This window comes from Anthonomus grandis, chromosome 15 (genome assembly GCF_022605725.1).
Source record: "Anthonomus grandis grandis chromosome 15, icAntGran1.3, whole genome shotgun sequence".
In the NCBI taxonomy this organism is placed as follows: domain Eukaryota; kingdom Metazoa; phylum Arthropoda; class Insecta; order Coleoptera; family Curculionidae; genus Anthonomus; species Anthonomus grandis.
Genome location: NC_065560.1, coordinates 11,810,688 through 11,833,471, shown reverse-complemented (window position 1 = coordinate 11,833,471; position 22,784 = coordinate 11,810,688). Strand labels below are relative to the sequence as shown.

Sequence of the window (22,784 nt, the reverse complement as noted above, 5' to 3'; positions counted from 1 at the left end):
GTAATTCGTTCCTTTGATAATTTTCCGCCGGTACAAGTTTCACCCTTGAATTTTAATGTCTTATCTGGGGTCAGTTTATAAAAAACTCCTGTCTCGTCGGCATTATATATTTCGTCATCCTTAGATCCTTTTCGTATTTCAGGCCAGACAGTTGTTAACCAGTTTTCACGTACTCCTTGAGACACACTGGCAGCTTCGCCACTTATTTTCCCAAGCACTATTTTATGTCTTTGACGAAAACGCTTAATCCAACTTTCAGAACATTTAAAGTCCACTTTACCTATAATTCTTTCAAAATCATTTGCTTTTGCCTGTATTATTGGACCGCTTATGGGAGTTCCACGACTTCGCTGACTTTTGAACCACTTGAGTAAGGCTTGATCGATATCTGGGTGTTGAGATAACTTGAGTTTTTTCTTGTCTAATAAATTTTCGCTGAACGCTTCTTTAATTTTATCCTTGTTTTTCAAAATTGTGGATACACTTGAGTGAGATAAATCAAATTCAGTAGCTACAGTAGCATTACTTTCACCAGATTCAAGTCTTGCGATAATAAGACCTTTTTCTTCAATTGAAAGAACTTTTCTTTTCTTTGACACCGAAGCCATTGTACAATGTTTGTAATCACAAATACACAATCAAGGCACATACGAAGGTAAAACAACAATCAAAAGCAACATCAACCCTTTGTAGGAACTGTTAATGCACGCTGGGCTGGAAAAACTACGCACAATACGTTTACGTCTATCATGCAGATGTTCAGAAATAGGGTATAACAACCCGAAAACAACTCTTGTATTTCACCGCAGCGAGTCGTTGCTCGTCGCTTGTCGCAGTAACCGGTCTAAAAAATCCAAATTCAGCGAAATGAAGTCGTTAAAAGCGACTTCGTCACTATAACCGACGACGCTATAGCCAGACTTTTTTACTATTGAAAATATAGAAATCCAACCAAGATACGGGCGTTTGGTCGTTATAAGCGACGTCGTTATTGGCGACTTTCACTGTATCATGATTCATATCATTAGCAGTATTCTCAATAAAGGTTTTTAATTAAACTTCTTAATAAAATATTACATATAAATTAATAAGTGTAACTCATCATGAGCTTTTTATTGGGATAGTATATACAGATCGTTCGTTACTTATAGGAAACCGTATAGAGGCGAAATTTTGTAACGTCGCGCATGTACGAGTGCCTGCAACAGAGCACCCGGCTCGGCACTCGGCCCCAGCCGGCTCGAGGACGAGGACGGGATTAGTAAACATCTGACTTTCGTGGGGGCTGCGTCGTTTGGCGACAAAACGTCCCAAAGTATTACGCGAAAATCCAGGCATTTTTTAAATATTTATTCTAATGCGGGTTTTACAGACATGACAATGTGTAAAACCCGCATAGAATTGTAATCTTAAAATGTTTAATATGCTGTGTCTTGCATAATGAAAATTAAAGCATTATTCTAATAAAAAATAAAATATCAACTCTCATAAAAATATAATAAAAAATCAGAAATAAAACTCTAATAAACAAACTTAACAACATATCATTTTTGAAATAAAAGGCTCAAATAAACCACCTTCTTTCGCTAAACAAAAACATACTTGGACAGCCATCTTGCTGAAAATAAACCGATCCCAGATCTACGTAGGTAGTAATCAGGTAGCATTTGAATGGCAGAAAGAACTCAAGGTACTTTTGGGCGTTTAAAGTGCCATCAATAAAAAATGGCCCTATAACATTGTCGCCCAAAATACCTGCCCAAACATTCAATTTCTGAGGATATGGGTACGAAACTGAAAACTTCTGTGCTCTTTTTCCTGAGACCAATAACGAACAATGGAAGAATTGTGTTTGCCATGTAATGGAAAAGAAGATTCATCAGAGAACAAAATATTTTTTTTTAAATATTCGTTTTCATTTGCCTTTTCCATCATGGTTTCACAAAATTCCATTCTTCGCCACTGGTCTTCAGGAAATATTTCCTGACTTTTTGAATACTTAAAAGATTTGTACCTATATTTTTTCCAAATACGAGCAACAGTTTTATTGCTCATTCCCAGTTCCTCTCCAACACTTCTAGTGGACCGTGTCGAATCAAGTTCTAGGGTACTGCAAACCATTTCTTCCCGCCGTTCTATATCCTGGACCACTTCAACAGGTGGTTCTTGACTTTTTGTGTGGCATTTTTTACAATCTTGAAGACAAAAAGATGTCTCAAAATTTGTAACCACATTTAAGACCGTTTTCTCACTTTCGGAAGGAGTATAAACAGCCATAGTGAAAAAAACACGAAAATAACGCTAAAAAATTATGCAACGTGCAGTAACACAGCAAAGTGAGGTCTGCTGACTTCCGGTTCAAAAAAAAAAATCCGCCGCCTGCAAGCCGCAACCAAGCGGTGTTGCCATTATTTTGGGTAATACGTAGCTCACGATAACACGATCTATACAGAGTCTATTAGCACATGATGATAAAACGTATATTTTTTTAGTTTATTATATATTTTGCAAAATGTCTAAAATATTTTTAATTCTTTGAAACTAGAAAACTATTTTGTTGTTATCTGTATTTGTTTAAATTATTGGGTTAGAAAAGAAAACGATTGATCAAGAGCTGATTAAAACCGTTATATATAATTAAATTTAATATCCTAAAACATTGTATCAAAAATGTAAAAGCTCACTATTTTTCATCACAGTCATATAAAAAAGTAAAACAAAGAAACCATAATCAAATTTTATAAATTGCTTTATCTATATCTATTTTAGTACAATAGTAATTAACCTAAGCCAGAAAAGTTTAAACTTTCGCCAGTCTCGAAATACATTCGCAAATATGGATAACTTAATATAAAACGCTTACGAAATTTCGCAGCACAGGATGTCCCGGGTAAGCCAATTTGAATAAGGTTGCGTCAAGGGTCGAATTATCAAATGAAGAAATTAGATAACAGTCATCCCTTGTGACTCGCCGAATTTATGTCACTGTTTTAGAGTTTTGGGGTCTACAAAGCTCGAGAAATCAGATAAATTTCTCATCTGCATCATAAAAATATAAAAGCGATTACGCAATGTGACGCAATGCTAAAACAGTTAAATCTAACCCAGTACGGTGTGCAAGCATGGCAAACTTGTTTGGTGCCATAATCTTTGTTAATATTTGGTTTTAAGATGAGTATTAATTACGTGCGTACCTTGAATGTGTGACTAATAATAAAATGAAAATTAAATTTAGTAGAATGATGCATTGTTTAAAGAATATAGCGAAGTCTAATTTGAAGAAGCATAATATCTAAAATCAAACGTTATGTCACCTAAATATTTGATGAAAATACACCTGGCAGGAGTCAAGTGCGAAACATTCGTTGGCAAAGTAACTCGAATGTCATGGCCTGAGAATTTTTTATGAGGAATAAAATTTAAATTATAAGCGGTGGGTGCTTTAATAGATTAGTATACAAAGTAAATATTATAAAATATATGTATTTTGTTAAATATTTGCTCAAGTCTGCCTCATAGCATGATTGAAAGTGTTTTAAAAAATATCAGAATCCTTACGTAGGATAAACTGTTTGGCATTTTATTGAGAATAATAATTTAATTATTTTTCCTTACATATAAAACATTCAGCACTTGAAACTGAAACTGAATAGTGACTAAAAAGTAATAATAAGTGGCAAATTAACATAAAATACAAGAAGGAGAAAATATTGAAGCTAGCAGAATACAATATTTTCAATGAAAAAGGCAAATATCACCAGAAGCAAAATTGAAAATTGAAAAAAATAACATGAAATAAAACTTACACACTTGCTTTATTCCCAGTCAAATTAAAGTTTGTGAAGACTTTATATTAACTGGAAGATTCAAGTTCTTTATCTCGTATACTTATCTGATCATTGCAAACAAACTGAAATGTCCATAATTTAGTTTTCTTCTTCTTCTTCCTCGGCTACAATGGACTCGCGTCTTTTGACGGCCGACCAATGCCCGTGCCTCAATGAAAGGTGTGCCTGGACACGTCTGAATTTGCATCCTTTTATGGTGACTTTATAGGTTTACTGGGTTTAACTAGTTTGGACAAATTAGGAATTAGGAAAACATATATAGACTCTCTTCTCGCTCTGTGGCTATCAGAACATTACACAAGACAGCCAGATAAAAGGATTAAATAGCTAGGGTGGTAAGCGTGGTAGTAAGTGTATTTAGATTTTGGTTTTGCACATACAGACTTTCCATTAACTGGTCCCATTTGTTCTTTCAAAGCCGATTGGTATCTTCTTTCGCAATTTCTTCCAGTTTGAATACTTTGTATTCCATTTTGATTGTGGCGAACTATGGTTATATCTTGTTTCAGCGTTAATAGTAATGATTATAGGTATGTGATCACTATTAATAGGGTCCTCGTATGTTTCCCACTTACATTTATAGCTGACATCAATGTTAAGTCAGGGCAGCTATTTCCATTTGCTTTTAATCGTGTTTTACTACCATCATTCATGATTACTATATTGTCCATATCTTGGAGAGCCTCCACTAGATTTCTTCCTCTCTGGTTTGTTCTGATTGATCCCCATAGCTGGTTTTGTGTGTTTGAGTCACCTGACAATATTGTGTGGTTTTCCATTAGATTTAAAATTTATTTGTACTTTTCCTTTGTTGGTATTATATTTGGTGGGCAGTATGCATTTAGTATGGTTAGGTTTCCAACCTTTATTGCTTTTATTTGGAAGTTGTCCGGTAGTGTTAGTGGGATATGTACTTCACTATACATGGTTTGTTTGTTGATCAGGAAGGCAACTTCTCCATAGCCATCATCTCTGCCTAGTCTTTCAATTGTGTAGTTGTGGATTGTGATTTTGTCTTTATGTTTTAGGTGAGTTTCATTTATTAATGCTAAATCTATTTTTTGTTTATTTATTACATGTTTTATGTCCTGTTGTTTAATTTTTATTTCGTTGATATTCCACACTAGAATTCTGAGTTCCATTGGGAGTAGAGGTTGTCATCTTCTGCTGGTGTGTAGTAGTTCTCCTCATTTGTTGGAGGATTTGAAACTGAGATTAGCTCTTCCTCGCTTTCCACCTCATATTCTCTGGTTATGTTATCAATTTCTTTAAACAGTGTTTCGAGCCCTATAGTTTCCTTAATGACTTTAGATTGGCTTAAAATATATGTTTATTAGTTGACGCAAGGTTGCCTGGGTCTCGTCTGATGACTCCCCTGAGTTACGATTCTTCATAAAACTTAACATGTTTTCAGATGTTGATGGAGCACGGCCACCCTCTGTGTAAGTCGCTTCCTTGTAGGCTTTTTTCAAATCAGTGGTTGTTCTCCTTTTTGTAGACTGAGTTTTAGTCACATTAAAGTATGATCTTTGTGTAAATCTGTTTTGTCCTACGTTTCTTATTTGGTGAACCTCTATCACCGTTTCTGTTGCCTTTCTCGAGAGATTTGGGTTGTTTTCGGTATTACATGTGTAAGTTACTTCATCCACTTTATTTGTTGTCTTCTTGGTTGGGGCAGTGGTTTCATATTTTTTCGGGACCCTTATTCTTGCTTCATAATAGGAAATGTTTTCAAATGCCATCAGCTTTTGAATTTCCTACTGCCTCTAGTACTCGGGGCATGCTCTATCAGGTGGTAGGTGGTCCTTGTGGCAGTATAAGCAGTCCTTTACTGCGGTAAAATCTTCCTCGTTATGGTCTAACAAGCATTTTCCGCAACTTTTCTTACTGCGACATGTGTTTTTAACATGCCTATATTTTAAGCAATTTCTGCATATAAGAGCACGTTAACCTTCGCTCTGTAGTAGTCAATATCCACCTCTATTGGGAGTTTTTTGCCTGTAAAGGTAAGAACCATTGTTTAGCTGGGTACATACTCCACTACGCCTTCTTTTTCTGTTCTTCTATTGAGCCTTCTCCCACCTAGAATTGATAGTGAGCATCTTTTGAGTAGGTTTGTAGATGCTGATTCTATAAGTTCCTCTTCTGTGACTTCCGTGGGTATTCCTCTTATAACTCCTTTGCATGTAATCAAGCTTAATGGTATAAATGCTATTATCGTATGCTTGCTAAAGAATTCATCTTGGGCCATGAAGTTATTTGCTGACTAAGCGGTGTTGAATTCCATACCAAGTCTATATTTTCCTTTCTTTGAAATTTTGAAGATACCTTGAATATTGGCTTTTTTTAATTCTCTACCCAATCTTATTGGGTGAATATTCAGTATGTTTCCCTCTTTCTCTTTGCTTTCAATCATTACCAGGAATGGTCCTGTATCCCCCTTCAGATATTCAGCTGCAATCCTTTTGGGGGGACTTGGGCCCTCATATGTATGTGCTATTAATTATGTATTGTGGTTGTTATGTTAAATATGGTTTATATAAATTTAGAAGAAAGCAACGAGCAAAAAGTGCTGAAATACACACGGGTATGACAGACATATGGACAAGATGGTCAAAAGAGAGAAATTAATCACAAAATAAGAGTCAAAATCGATTTTGAAGAGCACTTTGCCTTATAAGCTTATCCACGTAATCACCAATCTTCACTCCAAGTTGTAACCTCTCCATAATTTAGTTTTATTAATGTTTAGAGACAGAAGGTTAGAATCACACCATTGCTTACACCTACTTAAATCCTCCGCTACAATTTCCATTATTGATTTATGATCTTTTAGAGTTATTCGTAGTATCATATGCAAAAATTGTGAAACGACCTTTTAAATCAAGAGATGCAAGGAAAGATAATGACTGGACAATGTGCCTTCTGCTAGACAAGAATGACTCGAACCATTCCAGAGCAACACCACTGAAATCATATCGAAAAAGTGATATTCTGTGATTGACGCAATTAAATGCTTTGGGGAAATCATAGAAGACCGCTGTGTCTACGTCACTAATACTCAAGCTTAAATAAATGTTTTCTAGAAAGACAAGTTGTGGTTATCGTGCTTAAACCCTTCCGAAAATAAAACTGACACTTTCTTAAAATGCTGTGCTTAGTGAGGGAGGTTATCAACAGATCAGGCTTAAACAACACTTCTATGATTTTAGATAGACGTGGTAAAAGTGAGATTGGTCTATAATTATTCGGGTAATCCTTTAAATAGAGGCTTTACTTTTTTTTTAATAGAGCTTTTTGTCGTGAGCTAACACTTTGCAGGTTCTACATTGCACCCATTCCTCTGAAGACAAGCTCTGTGAATATGAATCGCAACATATTAGGCAAACGACGTCATCCTCCGAATTGGTTGAGGAATTCGAGTCTTGATTCTTCTCGCTTGAGTAAACTCTTCTTTTAACTTGCTTTGCCTTTTGTTTAATTTGTTTCATCTTTTTCTGACTTATTGCCGCCTGTTCCTGCTCTAGGGCGTTCTTCTCGGGAGTGTCTGTGAGCACAGCGGTATATCTACGTTTTCTGCCCTTTGCCGATCCTGTTCGAGGTCCTGCTTTGGGAAGGGGTTTTACTATGTGTGGAGAAAATGTTTTCAAGAGATTATCAATGTTAGATGGTCCAGCAATTGGATTTTCGGCATTGTTTATATTTTTTTTACATTCTTTATTTTGCGGTTGGTCATTTTTATTAAGGGCAGGATATTGACTATTTTCATTTGGTTGTTGAGAAGATTCATCAAAAATTAGTCCTTGAAGATTTTCCTTGACGACTTGTGGTTCATTCTCAAGAAGTTGGTTGTCCTGATTATCATTTCCGTTAGGGGAACTGGTCCATCTGTGACATATGCTGGAGCAAAATCAATGTCTGAGAATACGTCCCGATTATAAGGAAAAATGCCACTCTTTTTAAAAGAATTTATAATATTGTTAGGACACATCGCTAGGGGGTAAGCTGAATTAACAATCGATGGAATATCATAAATTGTAATATTCTTTCCGGCATTACTTTCTTGGGCAGAAGATAGGTATTTCTTGAACGGGCCGTATACACCCACATCTAATGGCTGCAGCCGATGCGAGCAGTGGGGCGGAAACGATAATAAAACAATGCCATTATATTTCGCCAAATTTAACGCTGATATAGCTAAATGCGAAATATGGTTATCTAACAACAAAAGGACTGGTGATTGCTTTGTACTAATACAGTACCAATACAGTCGGGTGGTCCACCCCGAATAAAATAATCTTTATAATTCTTTCGGGGAAATAAAAACATAGGTGGTTTACAAAGCCCACTTGCAGAAACTGCTGTTGTAAGTGTTACATTTGTACCCCTTTCGCCTGAAGTAAGAGCACCGACTTGCCTTGACCCCTTCACTTCTACAATCTTTAGAGGTTTCAAGACTGTTAAAACTCCAGTTTTATCTGTATTTCATATGGAGGAATCAGTGAATGAGTAGCGTTCCAAAACATTAGTTAATTTATCGAAAAAATCGGTTACATTTTTCTTGTTAAAAGATGTTGCCCTTCCCAAAATAGTGGCCTCAGGTGTTCGAATAGAAAGTCGTGGGTTTCTTTTTAGAAACGCTGCAAACCAGTCAGCTCCCGCTTGTTTGTTTTGTCGCCATGAGTCTGGCATATTTTTATTAAATTGGACTGCACACTCGTATGCTAGTCGACGCACTTCAAACCGAAGTATATTTGTGCAGACTGTGTTAAATATTTACTAAGTGCTGTCTCTTCCTCATCATTAAAAACTCTACGTGCTGATCTATATCCAAAGGTTGTGTCTATATCGGTGTTGCGTCACTGAATAAATATATTCAAAGAGACTCTACATATCCCAAGATCTTTGGCTACCGACCTTATGGACTGTCCATTTTGTGTAACAAGATCAGCTGCGCGATGCATTTCTTCTAAAGAAGTTTGCCCCCTTCCAGTTTTCCTGGCATAAGTTCGCATTTTGAAAAAAAAACATTTAATTAATCATTCTACATAGTGGAGTAAAAAGTGCCACATAGAACGTGTGTGGCACTTTAGACCCCAACTTGTTTTTTTTCCAAAACTATTGATTATAACAAAAAAACTCTGAACAAAGAATCTGAAATTTGAAGATTTGACAGCACTGTATGAAAATGGAATCAATAAGGTATCAGAGCAAACTTACCTAGTTTAAATTCGATGAAAAATAGCTTCTTCCGAACAAAAAATATACTTACGTACTAGGGCATAAAACACAAAATGATGCGTCCTTTCGCTTACACGGCTACTAGAACACTGAATGCATGGGCTCGTCTGGCGGCGGTATAGGACTGATCTTAGAATGTTAGTGTCGAGCGCATTTCGGTTAATTTAAAGAAATGACGGCAAGTGGCACTTTCTCCCCGTGGCACTTTTATCCCCGGTCTACCCTAATCTAAGACTATTCAGAATCCAAGAAAATATTCTACCGAAAAGATAACATATAAAAAAAAAGAAATAAAAAGAACAAGAAAAAAAATCTGAAAAAAGTATAAAATTCTTTTTTTAACTATTAATGCATATACTTGTCTTGATATTATATATTATATTACGACGATTTCATAAGAAGTTGTTGTAAGAAGTATTTTGTTGCATATAACATTATTATTAAAAAAATTTGATAAAACTTCTATTTATCACGTAAATAACTATTTTACCTAAATAGGTAACTAATTACAAAAAGAATACTAAATTAAAAAATGATGAGAAAAAAAATTAATGAATATTACAATTAAAATATTTAAAAACATACTTGAATGCCATCATGTTGCGGATGCTAATACTATTAATATTTAAAATAGTCATAGAAAAACCAATATTATATAAAATTCTAATAACTAAAAGATCGCAACAACTTGAGTGTCAACGAATAACCAACACAACTGACTGAAGATGTTGCGCGCCAACTGAGAGCGCGTCACTAGCACTATGCTTCAATAGCGGAAATTATGTTTCGATAAATTCAGTAATTGAGTACCACTTGCCACAGTCGATTTAAGTATGCATTATTTTTTTTAATAAAATATGCTTGTCACTGCCTCCGATGGACTAAAATCCCCAAAAGAAAGATCGGGTGAACGTGGTGGCCATAAAAGAGGGTCGTCTCTTTCAATTTTAGAATCAGGAACCGGTACATTAAATTGCGCTAGTAATATTTAATCCTTATAATATTAATAATTTTGCATGAATTTTATTGTATTAAAAAAAGTTAAATCACAAAGGTTAGTTTTAGGAAATACAAATTTGTAAATAAGGTCTCGTAATAATATAAAAGAAAATAAAATTAAAGAACAAGAAAATGTGTAAAATGATTAGAGCTTAAAAATTATTCCAGGTGAGTGACGTCGAGCAAATAAATGCTACATCTATAATATTGAGATAAAAAAAATCAATAATTTTGTACCAAAAAAAACAATAGCGCAAAATATTAACATCCACCTGCTATGTTAAAACCTTAAAGAAGAGAGGAAAGTTGTAAATGGAGAAGCACAATCCCATACTTACTGGAAATTCGATCTGTTTATCAGAAAAATATGAATTTAAATTTAGAAGTAATTTCATAGTTACCCTAAGAGCAAATAATTTGTTTGGGCATGCTTCTAGTCGGTGTGGTATGTCATCTCAGGTGATGTGTTTAACTGGTTTAACGATATCCTAGATATGTTTAATGGGCGTTATAAACCTTACTTAAATATTAAGATTGCTTTGACTATCGTGGATCTACTGGCAAAATACAATTATAAGGTTTATCTAAAAACAAGATTTTCACTCTTCCAGTTTGTCAATAATGTATTTATAGAACATACAAATTAATGTTTTGTCAAAAGCAATCTATATGTTTTATGAAAGTAATTTAAATTAAATAAGAAATTAGATCTTTTTAGCTAAGCATTTTATTATCAGACAAAACACATAAAGATATATTACAACTATAATTTCAATCCTAATAATACCAGTGCGGTATAATGCAGTATTCCCGGTGATATATTAGATGTGTAATTTATTTGACTTTGATTATTATACGGGGGATTAGTACATTTAAAATTAATTCATATCTACATGCTGAAGGCCATCAAATGAGGTTATTTGATTGATACATTTTTATAATGAAGTAATAAACTTCATATTACGTAAATAAAATTTAAGTTGACTCCAAGATGCAAACTTTAGCTGATTTTTTTTTAATGTACATAATCATTTTTGCTGTAAATGCTCTAACTAACTTTAAACTTATTTTGGCCAATTTTTTACGTTAGTTATTTAGATTTCTTAGTAGGAGGTCACTTTTATTTGGCCACTATTACCACAAAAATATATATATATTTTAACGTATTTATATAGTTTTTAAAAAAAGATGTTACAACTTCATTTTACAGAAATATCTTTTTACAAGATAAAGAGGAAGCCGTGGAACGAAATACTCAAGAAAAAATCAGTGAAACCTAAATATGGCATACGTAGATTATAAAAAGGTCTTTGATGCCGTACCTCACTTGTGGCTTTCAAAAGCCCATAAGATAGGTTTAAAAATAAAATATTTCTTTCAAACCACAATCGCCAATTAGAAAACTCAAATTATCGTTGCGAATAAGAGCATAAGAATCTAACGAAATACCAATAAAAAATGATATACATATACTAAGGTGATATATTTAGAGCATTATGGTTTTGATTGTCTCTGAGCCAAATCTCGAAAGAACTGAATCGAACCCGGTACGGCCACACCATTAAAACAGAAGACAGTTAATCCAATTCATCTCCTTTACATGGATGACATAAAATTATATACATCAAGCAAAAATGACGGAATGACAGGCAGACTTAAAAATGTATGACTGGAATAATTAAGAAGGGTAAAGTAGTTTAAAACTAATCCTTTGCCACAAATGAGAACCTTCAAATATCAGTTATAAATACAAAGCCCTACAAATATCTAGGCTTGTGACAAATGAACAAGTCAACCATAAGCCCATCAAGCAATAACTAGAATAAGAATTGGAAACCCGACTCACGTTGCTCATTATTAAACTCTATATAGCGATCAATGGAATTCCGTGCTGAACATGCTCCTTTATTGTGGTGTCCTGGTCTACAATTAACCTATATAACAATAACAAAAAATAAGAAGAATTCGGACAACATTTTGAATGAGCCACCCAAAGTCTGCGGTAGAGAGACATATTCTTCCAAGAGAACTTGGTATAAGAGGGACGATAGATAGTAAACAACTCAGCAATAGTTAATCAAGCTCAACAAGTAAGGTACTACTTTCACAACAATCAGTACCCTCTGTGATGTAACCAAGAAAGTGGACAAAAAACTAACACATAAAGATCACACTCCCTATGATCAAATACCTTCTATTGAAGCGTTTACTATATAATTGAAGTCTCGGAAAATTTACGGATACAGCCACATAATCTAAGACAACATCGATTTTAAAGCTTTCGTGGGATGGCGCGTCTCTATTCGCAGAGATAAAAGGTTTTCCTTCTGGCAATTCAAGATTAAGTTATTGCCACTCGAATCTACCGTAAGCACATTCCAGAGGTTTTCAAATTCAGGTAAATTCAAGACAATTTAAATTCACAAACAAATGAATAATGACAAATGTAGAAAACGTAATTGAAGCCCAGAAATCATAGACTACTCGTACATTATATCTTGTAGTAATATAACAACCATACTGTATTTGGAAGTTATATATTCAACACTTAAAACTATACGGATTTGATAGATCCAATCTACCAGGGTACTACGAACTATATCCAAATCCCATCGAAGAAAAATTATTTGCAAGATATACTGGGATAAAGGCATGATAACAAATGCTCCAATTACCTAAAACAGATTCGATATAACTGTAGTGAATAGAAAAGAAAATCAAACTTACTATATAAATTTCCTGTATTTGTACTGATGCCACGATAACAACGTTAAGAAATTTATAAGTATGTAGCATTATCAAAGGAGATGTGGGGAGTGGAATCTGTCACTATAGTTCCAGTCTTACCAATGCAAAAAGCAGCAGTACAACAAACCTCAAATCTTGTAAGATCATTTTTTACTTCAACCCTACTTTATGGTATAAAAGACTTACATAAAACTACAAGAAATGATCTAAACCTAGATTTCTATGTCTACTTCAAGAACCCAGAGGGATCTGTAGCAGAAAAATCATAATAATAATGCAAGTTATGTGTTGTATGTTTCTGTTTCTTTTTGCAAAGGCAGGTCAGGCTCCATTGTACATACTTCATACCACTCAGTTTGTACTTCTTATTCAACTGTCCCATTTCTGTCCAATAAATTTGGTAGTGTCTCTTAACACAGGTTTGCCCTTTTCTACGTATTGTACTTATTGGCACCCCCAGTGTAAGCTCTAATTTAATAAAGTGACTAGCAGATCCTCTTCTAGCAAGTTTGTCTACTTTCTGATTTCCTGGTATACTTCTCTGTCCCAGGACCCAGACACACAAGTTTTTTACATTGCTACGGTTTCCCAGAAGCTATAGGCAGTTTTATGCTAGCCTGTTAGCGTATCGATGTAACTCGACGAGTTATCATCAGGTGCATTATATCAGATATTCGTGTCTGTGTCTTCCCTGCTTAGTTACAAAACTTCGATGGTAAATAGAAGGTATATACATATGGGAATCATTTGATCCGATTGCCTAGATCGAGTTGACTCTTGTTATATCCCATTCGCTATAGTCCCAGTCTACCTTCGCCTTAAATACCTGTATATCATACTAGATGTCGAACTAATTTATGAAAATTATAATCTATAATATGTGTAAAATTCAAAGAGTCGGGCAACGAACCTCTCTACTATTATAGCATTTTACTTATTCTATGCAGTCATCTTTTTGATAGTAAGGATTTAGGCCCAATTTTTGGACTCATTTGAAAGAATGGCAGGGCTCTTTTTTCCTTTATCAAAGGACTTTGATAGTAAATTATGTAGCAAACTCTTTGGAAGTGTCATATCTGAAGCCAGTTATGTGCATCAGCTTACGTGAGAGGACTTAACATTTCACTCATATTGGCTTGACGATTGGTTGCAGGAAGTTTTTCGGGGCTCAATATTAAAGCCAACGCTGTTCCTCTTATACAGGATGCCCCGAAATTACATCGCAATATTTTACCAGCCGCATCTTTGTCTAAAAATAAGACAAAACTTCATATACAGGAATCTTGAAAAGTGAATTGTTTTCATGTTACAGGGTGTTTTATAGTTCCTATTGATGATCGTTTTTGTTAATATTTTCGCAACGCTTGGCCGTCATTTTTCAAAATTCTTATTGTATATTACTGTTATTTTTACTAACAAGTTAATAGTAATGCAATGTAGACTTAATTGTTATTTTATTAAGCCGGCTCTGTCAAATCACTTGACGTATCCTTGACATTTTTCACTTGACGTATCCTTTGACATTTCAAGTGTCATATGGTTTTACATAATAAACAAAAAAAAAAATTAACATTTTTATCCTTAAAACTTCTTCTATGAAAGTTGAAATGGCAACACATTATGCTAAAGCCGATATCTCTTGTGAAATGTCATCTTGATAAACGGCCAAATGTAAACACAAGTTTACATTTGGCATTTCTGAGGTTTTGTATTTTTTTTTAGATTTTGGTTAAAAAAGGACAAAGGTTAAATAATTTCAGTGTTTTTATGAACTGTTACGATAGTAAAGACTTGTGCCGTACCATGAGAAAAAGGCGATCTAAGCCGATCTTTTTACAAGTAAATACCGATATTGTCATAACATCATATCAAGGGACAACCATCGTCATAAACGTAGAATAATCTATTATTAATAAATATTATCATGTAAATATTTTTTGACAACGTCACTGATAAAGATTACTTGTGTCGGTGGAATCAACAATGCGATCGAACAGCGTTGCGATGTTGTTGCCTTTTTCTCTAATATACGTTATCAACATTCATTTAACTTTAAATGTTTTGACTTCTTTATTCATATTTTATGAAAAAAAATGCTTCATATTTTATAAAAGAGGAACAGTATTGTTTAAGGCCTGTCAAAATAAGTGACTAATGTTTATGATATTATAAAGTGTGTTTTTTTGCCAATTCTACATAAGCATTTGGCATCATTGCAAGCAAACAAACTGCCCATAGTTCCACGACAATGCAAATTCAAGCTTTTTAATGTTCTCATCAAACTATATAATTTTAGGTTGCTTTTAGCTTTGAGGCTTGATGTAAGTAAATTTTGGGAAAACACTTCAAGATTTCTGTTAAATAAGGATATATATAAATTGAATCTTCATTCGAGAATTTGAATACTGAATGTAACCGATATCGAATACTAGATTTGTGCTCACTTCATTATCTATCTACTGAGCCGTACACACTTCGCTGACAGCAATACAGGTAATTTTACTTTACTGCAGGGATATTTAGTTTTTCTGGGTGTAGTGTGTCTTTTCCAAATAGGCGTTGCCTTTTATAACATCGTCCCCCATAGATGCAAGTCACGTATCAGACGATTTTTGTTTTTTTTTTTGTAAAGATAACAGGTCAGGCTCCGTTTTCCATACCAATTTTATTAAAATAGTTTAATAATAAGACTGATAGATCCTGTTCGTGAAAGTTCAGAAGATTATGTGGGAGTTTATAGCCAGACATAATTTATTGCGGATACCTGTCAAAACTTTTGCTTTTTACTTAGCGCAACTATGTTGCCACTTGCTGTTTATATTGTTTATCAGGTTTTTCACATGATAGGTGACAAACATAAATTCTTTAGCCGCTACTATATCCTATCAGAGTTATTCCAATTGCATTGACTTATATATCACCTTTTTTATGTCTTCTACTTCATAAAAAATTAATAAGAAGTAAGCATCTACACATTGTGTGAGTATGGCAAAACATTATTAATAATAATTATACACCAAAATAAGCTTCTGGAGTTTTGCATAAAATAAAAAACTTTAGACGGTCTTCCAAAATAATGTTTACACCTATTTTCATGCACTCCACTTTACCCACCTCTATATTTTTAATCAAATATGAGTGTTTTGTCACATCACCGTCGACAAGGCACTTTATGTTGTTCATTAAAACCACAAAATAAAAAGCGGTTATATGTAACGAAAAAACAAGAGCACTTATACAATATTCGTCACGCATTTGGACCGCTGCTGGCTCCATACTATATGTTAATTTTGTCAAGCTCTGGAAAAAATGACTAATTCTGGGCTGTTTTGCATTTGCAACCACCACTCCGAGCCGCAAATTTGCTATTATTATACACATTAATTTTGTGCACCTGCGTGCTCAAGCTTGTGTAAAAAGTTAAAAAAAATGTAAAGCCCATTTAAAGAAATAAAACATCTGCAACAAATGTCTTTATTAATTATGCTGTCGTCCTCTATTAAAAATAGTGGTTATTTAATTTTTTATTATATGTGACAGTTAGAGCGACGCAGGTCTCTAATAAAGTTTATTGGGTCAATTGAGAACGAACATTCAAACAGATTCGCTTTAAATTATATCCAATAAGGAACCTCAAATAAAGTTTTAAAAATAAATTAAACTAAAGAATTATTTATTAGTTTCTAAGATGGTGCGCCCAGTTTGATAAGCAATTTATTACTTCGTCTCGCTTTAACCGAAGCGAGACCTTGTGGACATTAGCAAGACGATGGCGTTCCTTAAAGGTCCTGTGATGACAAGTTTCACTGTGATACTGGTGGTGAATTGTATGGTGAAATTAGCAGGTAAAGTATAATGTTTTTGCTTAAAATTTATTTTGTGATTAGAAAGTTGTGTTACTATGTTCTTGATTGTTTTCTGTAAAACATTTCATTAATGTGAAAACCTCGTTTACATATTAATAAAATTTGGTCATTTTTATATTAACAAAATTTTACAATAAATAGTGGATGGTGGCAGTTTGATGGATGTTCCAACTAGGAAACCGGTTTAGTTAAATATAGAGTATAAGTTATCCTTAGGATACTATAAAAATTATTAGAGAAGTAATAGTACGAATATTAAAATATTGATTTAGATTCAATAAATATTAATACTAATATTGCTAATGCAATTAATATAATAATACTTACATTTATTAAACAATGTTAAAATGATATACCGGGTGACTCAGGAAAAAGAGAACATTTAACAACTATTTTATTATTCAAGATAAAAAAATGAAATTTAGTATATCGATAGAATTATTATGAGAGCATCTTTTGACATATTGAGTTGTTTTTTTTCCATAATTATTTAATTAAAAATTAAAATTTTCAATGCATTTATGACACCTTATTTTAAAATTAAAAAATGAGCATAAAATAAGTGGCAAATGCGCTATCAGTATTCTCAGAATATAATTTTCTATTAAAATACGTAATAATATACCAATTATTGTCCTATTTAAAAAAAGAGGTTAGTGTCACTTCCTGTTAAATCGGAACTAACAAGTCATAAGAGCATCTTTTCTATTCTAGCGATATACAAAATTTTATTTGTTTATCTTGAAAAGTAAAAAAGTTTTTAAGTGTTCCCTTTTTCCTGTGTCACCCGGTATATATTTTTTTAGAAAAAATAAATTTCTAAAGAATTTATTTTTAATAAAGTGAAACCTTATACTAAACTTTCATATAAAATAAAAATTATTGTGTTATTTAAACGTTTAGTTTGATACTGGTGCTAAGCCAAGGGATTAGTAGATAACGATGTTATAACATTTCTGTGATATTTGCTTAAATTTGTTTTTTGTGAATTTGAATATGAATATACACAGTGCTTTTCTTTGAAGTCCCCCCCCCCATTTATTTTTTGAACGGGTCAAAAAAAATTTTTGAAACTTGGCATAAGTAAATTGGTCTATAGATACTATTTTTCACTGTAAACTAGGTAGTTGTGAATTCCAAGATGGCGGCTGGGCGACATCTTGAGAAAAAATTTTAAATAGAAAGGGGGATTGTGTGGTACCTCATTTTAAAGGTCTCAATGAGTACTTTATAACCCTGAAATATTAGACCCATATCTTAACTCGTTTCAAAATGGCGGCCTAATAAAAAAATATTTTTTTTTATTTTAACGTTTTACATTTTTATGATTTTTGAATAGGTAAAAATCAGTGTACGAAAATAAATGCGTCACTATTTTATTTTGACATAAAAACGACAGTTCTAAATGTCAAAATAACACATAAGCGCCATCTTGAATAAATGCATTAAGTAGCGGGTTCTTTTTGGCTGTTACTTTTAGACAGGTCAAAACGGAGTCCACCGAGTCCATGTAATAAATATTAAAAACACTCAATAAAACCTTTTAAATGAGGTAACACAAGATTTTTATTTAATGCATTTATTCAAGATGGCGCTTACGTGTTATTTTGACATTTAGAACTGTCGTTTTTATGTCAAAATAAAATAGTGACGCATTTATTTTCGTGCACTGATTTTTACCTATTCAAAAATCATAAAAATGTAAAACGTTAAAATAAAAAAAAATACTTTTTTATTAGGCCGCCATTTTGAAACGAGTTAAGATATGGGTCTTATATTTCAGGGTTATAAAGTACTCATTGAGACCTTTAAAATGAGGTACCACACGACCCCCCTTTCTATTTAAAATTTTTTCTCAAGATGTCGCCCAGCCGCCATCTTGGAATTTACAACTACCTAGTTTACAGTGAAAAATAGTATCTATAGACCAATTTACTTATGCCAAGTTTCAAAATTTTTTTTTGACCCGTTCAAAAAATAAATGGGGGGAGGGGGACTTCAAAGAAAAGCACTGTATAAATACTGATATACTGATATACATATTAAAGTGAGGTTAGCTGGAGGTGAGGAGGTGATTGACAGAACTTCTTCAGTAAATGCATAATTAAAAAACGTCCCCCTGTATATCTAATTTAACGTGTTTTTTTTTTTTTTTTTAAGAAAGTTATTAAGGGTGGATCGTTTTGAAATGAAAGCACTGTATATGCTTATAATATTTACTAAAGTTAGTATGCATAATTTAGTAAAATTCAATTCGTTTTATTTTAGTAACTATGTTGTGGCTACTACCATATGATTTTTTTTTCTTAGTCGTTTAGTCGTTAACCTGACATAGGCATCGTGATATGCCTGACACAGGTTCGTGTTGTCGATGATGTCTCTCCAGTTTTTCCGGTTCTCTAATAGCAGAATGCCAATTATTGCGACAATGTGGTCAGTGTATCCGATGTATCTTGCCGGCATTTTTTACCTTCCACGCCTTCCCATATCGCAAGCTTTTCAAGACCAGATTGCCTATTATTTGCTCTGGTAACTGCGTTCTCGGTATTTTCTAAATATTTCATTTTTCTAATATTGCCATATTTGTTATGCAACCTGTCCAAGGAATCGAATGCATCTATGCTGAAAACATCTCGAATGCATCTATGCTCTTTTTGTCTGTTTTCTCAAGAGTCCAATACTCCACTTCATAGAGGAAAATTTGGAAGACTAGTCTGACCAGTTTCGTTTCGATTGCGTCGATGACTTTGAGGCTTTTCAAAATTTTGATGTACATTTCTTAGTGCCTCCGTCAGTATTAGTTACTGTAGATCTTTGATACATAAACTGACTTACAAGTTACCATGGTCCTTATCTTTGTCCTGTTTATTTTGAAAGCTGCCTCTATGCTGATGTTTTCTATTTTATCTAATAATTTGCACAAATTCATCTTCAAATTTGCGAAAATGGTTATCTTGTCTGCATGTCTCAGATTATGAATTTTCCTTCCGCAAGTAAGTGATACAGCCATTCCACCCATCTCGCATAATCCATTAGCCGTATACAGGGTGTTCAAGATAAGGATCCTAAGCATGGAGATTTCAGTACCTATTGAAGTTACAGTCTAGGTAAAATTAGAAAAAACTTGCGTATTTTATTTGAGTTAAAGTACGCAATTGAAATATTGGGGAAAAACGTAAATTTGTCAAAATCGATTTTATTTTTTTCTGACCTTATTTTAAAAGATATAAAAAAACTAACAGCACTTTTTTACAGCCACTTTTTAAGAGCTACCTGATGGCGTTTTTAGATTTTGTATCCGACGTTTCGTTTTCGAGAAACCATCATCAATTAAATTTTTTTATGTGTCCCAGAGAAAAGTGTGCCCTGTATCTGATTCCATTTTATATCGCAAAATCAACGACGTTTCATATGTCACATTTTTTTTATTAGATGCAAGAATAAATGCGATTTTTAAATTTTTTAGCATATTTTTAAGTAGACTTTGCAAACAAAATAATGCTTTGACATTTCGACATACCTAAATACCTATCATAAGTCATTGATTTCATATATTAGTTAAATATCTACTTACAAAGTAATGAAACATACTATGAACTATTTATAAACCAAAAAAATTAATCTACCATAAGATAATCATTATTTGACTTACCTACATAAAGAAAAATAAATCAAACTTAAAAATAACTGAGACAACAAGTAAATCAACATTTTTTAATTTAATTTAAAGCAGATGTTCAAACAGATTTCCGTTATTTTCCAAACAGAAATAAGATCTTCTTACGGTAGAATTTAAAACAGCACGCAACATGTCAGGTGTAATGCTATTGAATGCGTTAGTTACACATTCTTGTAATTGCTGCTCAGTCTCAAAAGAATGCTGTTATATTTGGTTTTTAAGAAACCCTCAAAGAAAGAAGTCCAGAGGCGTTAAGTCTGGGGATCGTACTGCACTGGAGGTTCTAATTCACTTTCCATCAGGCAATTTCTGCGTAAGATACTCGCGAATCTGAGTTGAATTATATGCAGGAGCACTATATAATTGAAACCAACAACTATTAAATTGGGTCAGAGGTAAGTTATCCAAGCAGTCTTCTAAATTATTTTCTTCAAATTAAAGGTATTATTAAGTATCTAAATTATTTTCTTCAACAATTAAAGGTATCGTTCTCCAGTTAATGAATTGTAGTAAATGAATGGACCTTGTATTTTGGTGCCGAAAATTCCACACCACATATTAAAGCCAAAGTGCCCTTGATGTTTTTGTTGCGTCCAGTAATGACTATTTCGGCGATTAAAGATACCATTATTAGTCACTAGATTATCGTCAGACTATTTTTGCAGCGAAATTTATATCATCTTCGCATGCGCGTGTGTACCACTTACAAAAATGCCGTCGTCCTTCTAGTTTCAATGCTTTCAATTTCAATTTGGTCCCCTGGTTTCAATGCTTGGCAAATTCTAAATTTATACGGACGAAATTTATCTTTACGAAAAAGAAATTGAGCAGTGGATTTGGCTACTCCTGCATTTTTATTAATTTGCCTAGTTAAGATAGTAGGGTTCTCAACAACTTCTTGTAACATATTATTTTGAGTGTCTTCAAAAGATTCCTTTTTCCAAGATAAAACTGGCTTTTTAAATGCACCATATTTTTTTAAATTTCACACCAACTCTAAGAAAATTGACTTACATGGCTGGTTTCTATCTGGAAATGTATTTAAATACATTGCTGCTGTATTTACAGTGTTCTTCTAGCACAAAATGTAGCAGGTCAGCATGTCAAACTTTTCCTTATTACTATAATTGCCACCCGGCATATTCTAAAAAAAAATTAATAATATGGTTCAGTACCAATAGTATCGGCATTTAAAATATATCCATAAAAATTCCATTGGATATATTTCATCTGAAGCAAAGGAAAAACCGGTTGAGCTTATTAGTGTTCAGGAATATAAACAATATAGTTTGAAGAAACAAATTCCATAGATTTTTATTGCTTGCACTTTTTCTCAATATTTTTTTTATCAAATTCCAATAATTTTGTTTGACTGCTAGGTGACCAAAATTGGATTGACAAACAACATATTTATTCAGTCTCTGAGTTTTATGCGTTGGTTTCTATTGATTTGACTTTCCTTACTATTAGTTTTAAAAAATACTCACAATGCCACGTGGTATAACCTTATCGATCGATATTAAGATGCGAATAATCGACGATTACCGGAAAGGGGTTAAACAGGCAGATATTGCTCCAAAATTTTCTCTTTTAAGGGCAACAGTAAGTTAAATAATAAAAAATTTTAATCTCCGTGGAAATGTTGTTCCTCTAAAAAAAACTGGCCGACCAAAGAAGACCACTAGTCGTGTTGGCAAATTAATTTTGAAAAAAGCAAAACTTGACCCATTCGCAACTTTAAAAGAAATCAAGCTGCATTTGGAAGAAGAAGGTGTGGGTTCAGTTAGTTGTCGTACCATTAGAAGGAGACTTCAAAATAGTTATTTAAAAACAAGACGCCCTACAAAGAAACCACTGCTAAGTTTAAAAAACGTACGGGCGCGATTGAGCTTTGCTCGAGAACATAGTCACTGGACAGTCTCCGAATGGAAAAAGGTTATTTTTAGTGATGACTCAAAGTTCAATTTGATTAATTCGGATGGCAAAAGATATGTTAGGCGTCCTGTGAACCAAAGGTATGATCCCAAATATACAGTGTCCACAGTCAAGCATGGAGGTGGTTCCGTGATGGTGTGGGGGTGTTTTTCGGGCTATGGGATGGGTCCACTACACTTGATAGAAGGCACGATGGATCGTTTCATGTATAAAGACATACTGTAGGATGTTATGGTACCTTACGCTGATGAAGTTATGCCACTCAACCACTACTTTCAACATGATAACGATCCGAAACACGTATCCAAGGTCGTTAAGCAATGATTGAATCAAGAAAAAATTCATGTTATCAAATGGCCGTCACAGTCACCGGACCTAAATCCGATCGAGAACATTTAGGATTACATTGATCGTCATATCCGATGTAAAAATTTCAAAAATAAACAAGAACTTTTTGAAGCTTTGAAG

The 22,784-nt window shown here is 33.5% G+C and overlaps 1 protein-coding gene across 33 annotated transcripts in view; it reads left to right on the top strand.

The window, feature by feature from the left end:
* Window positions 1-22,784, top strand: part of LOC126745035 (basement membrane-specific heparan sulfate proteoglycan core protein) — a 797,399-nt gene that overhangs the window by 471,142 nt on the left and 303,473 nt on the right. Inside the window, exon 2 of one of the 33 annotated variants that reach the window (XM_050452718.1) lies at window positions 16,517-16,681. The exons of the other annotated variants lie outside the window; for them this stretch is intronic. Within the exon in view, the coding sequence (XP_050308675.1) occupies window positions 16,606-16,681 (76 nt within the window). The 5' untranslated portion in view covers window positions 16,517-16,605. The remainder of the gene's footprint in view (window positions 1-16,516; window positions 16,682-22,784) is intronic. 33 annotated transcript variants of the gene reach the window in all.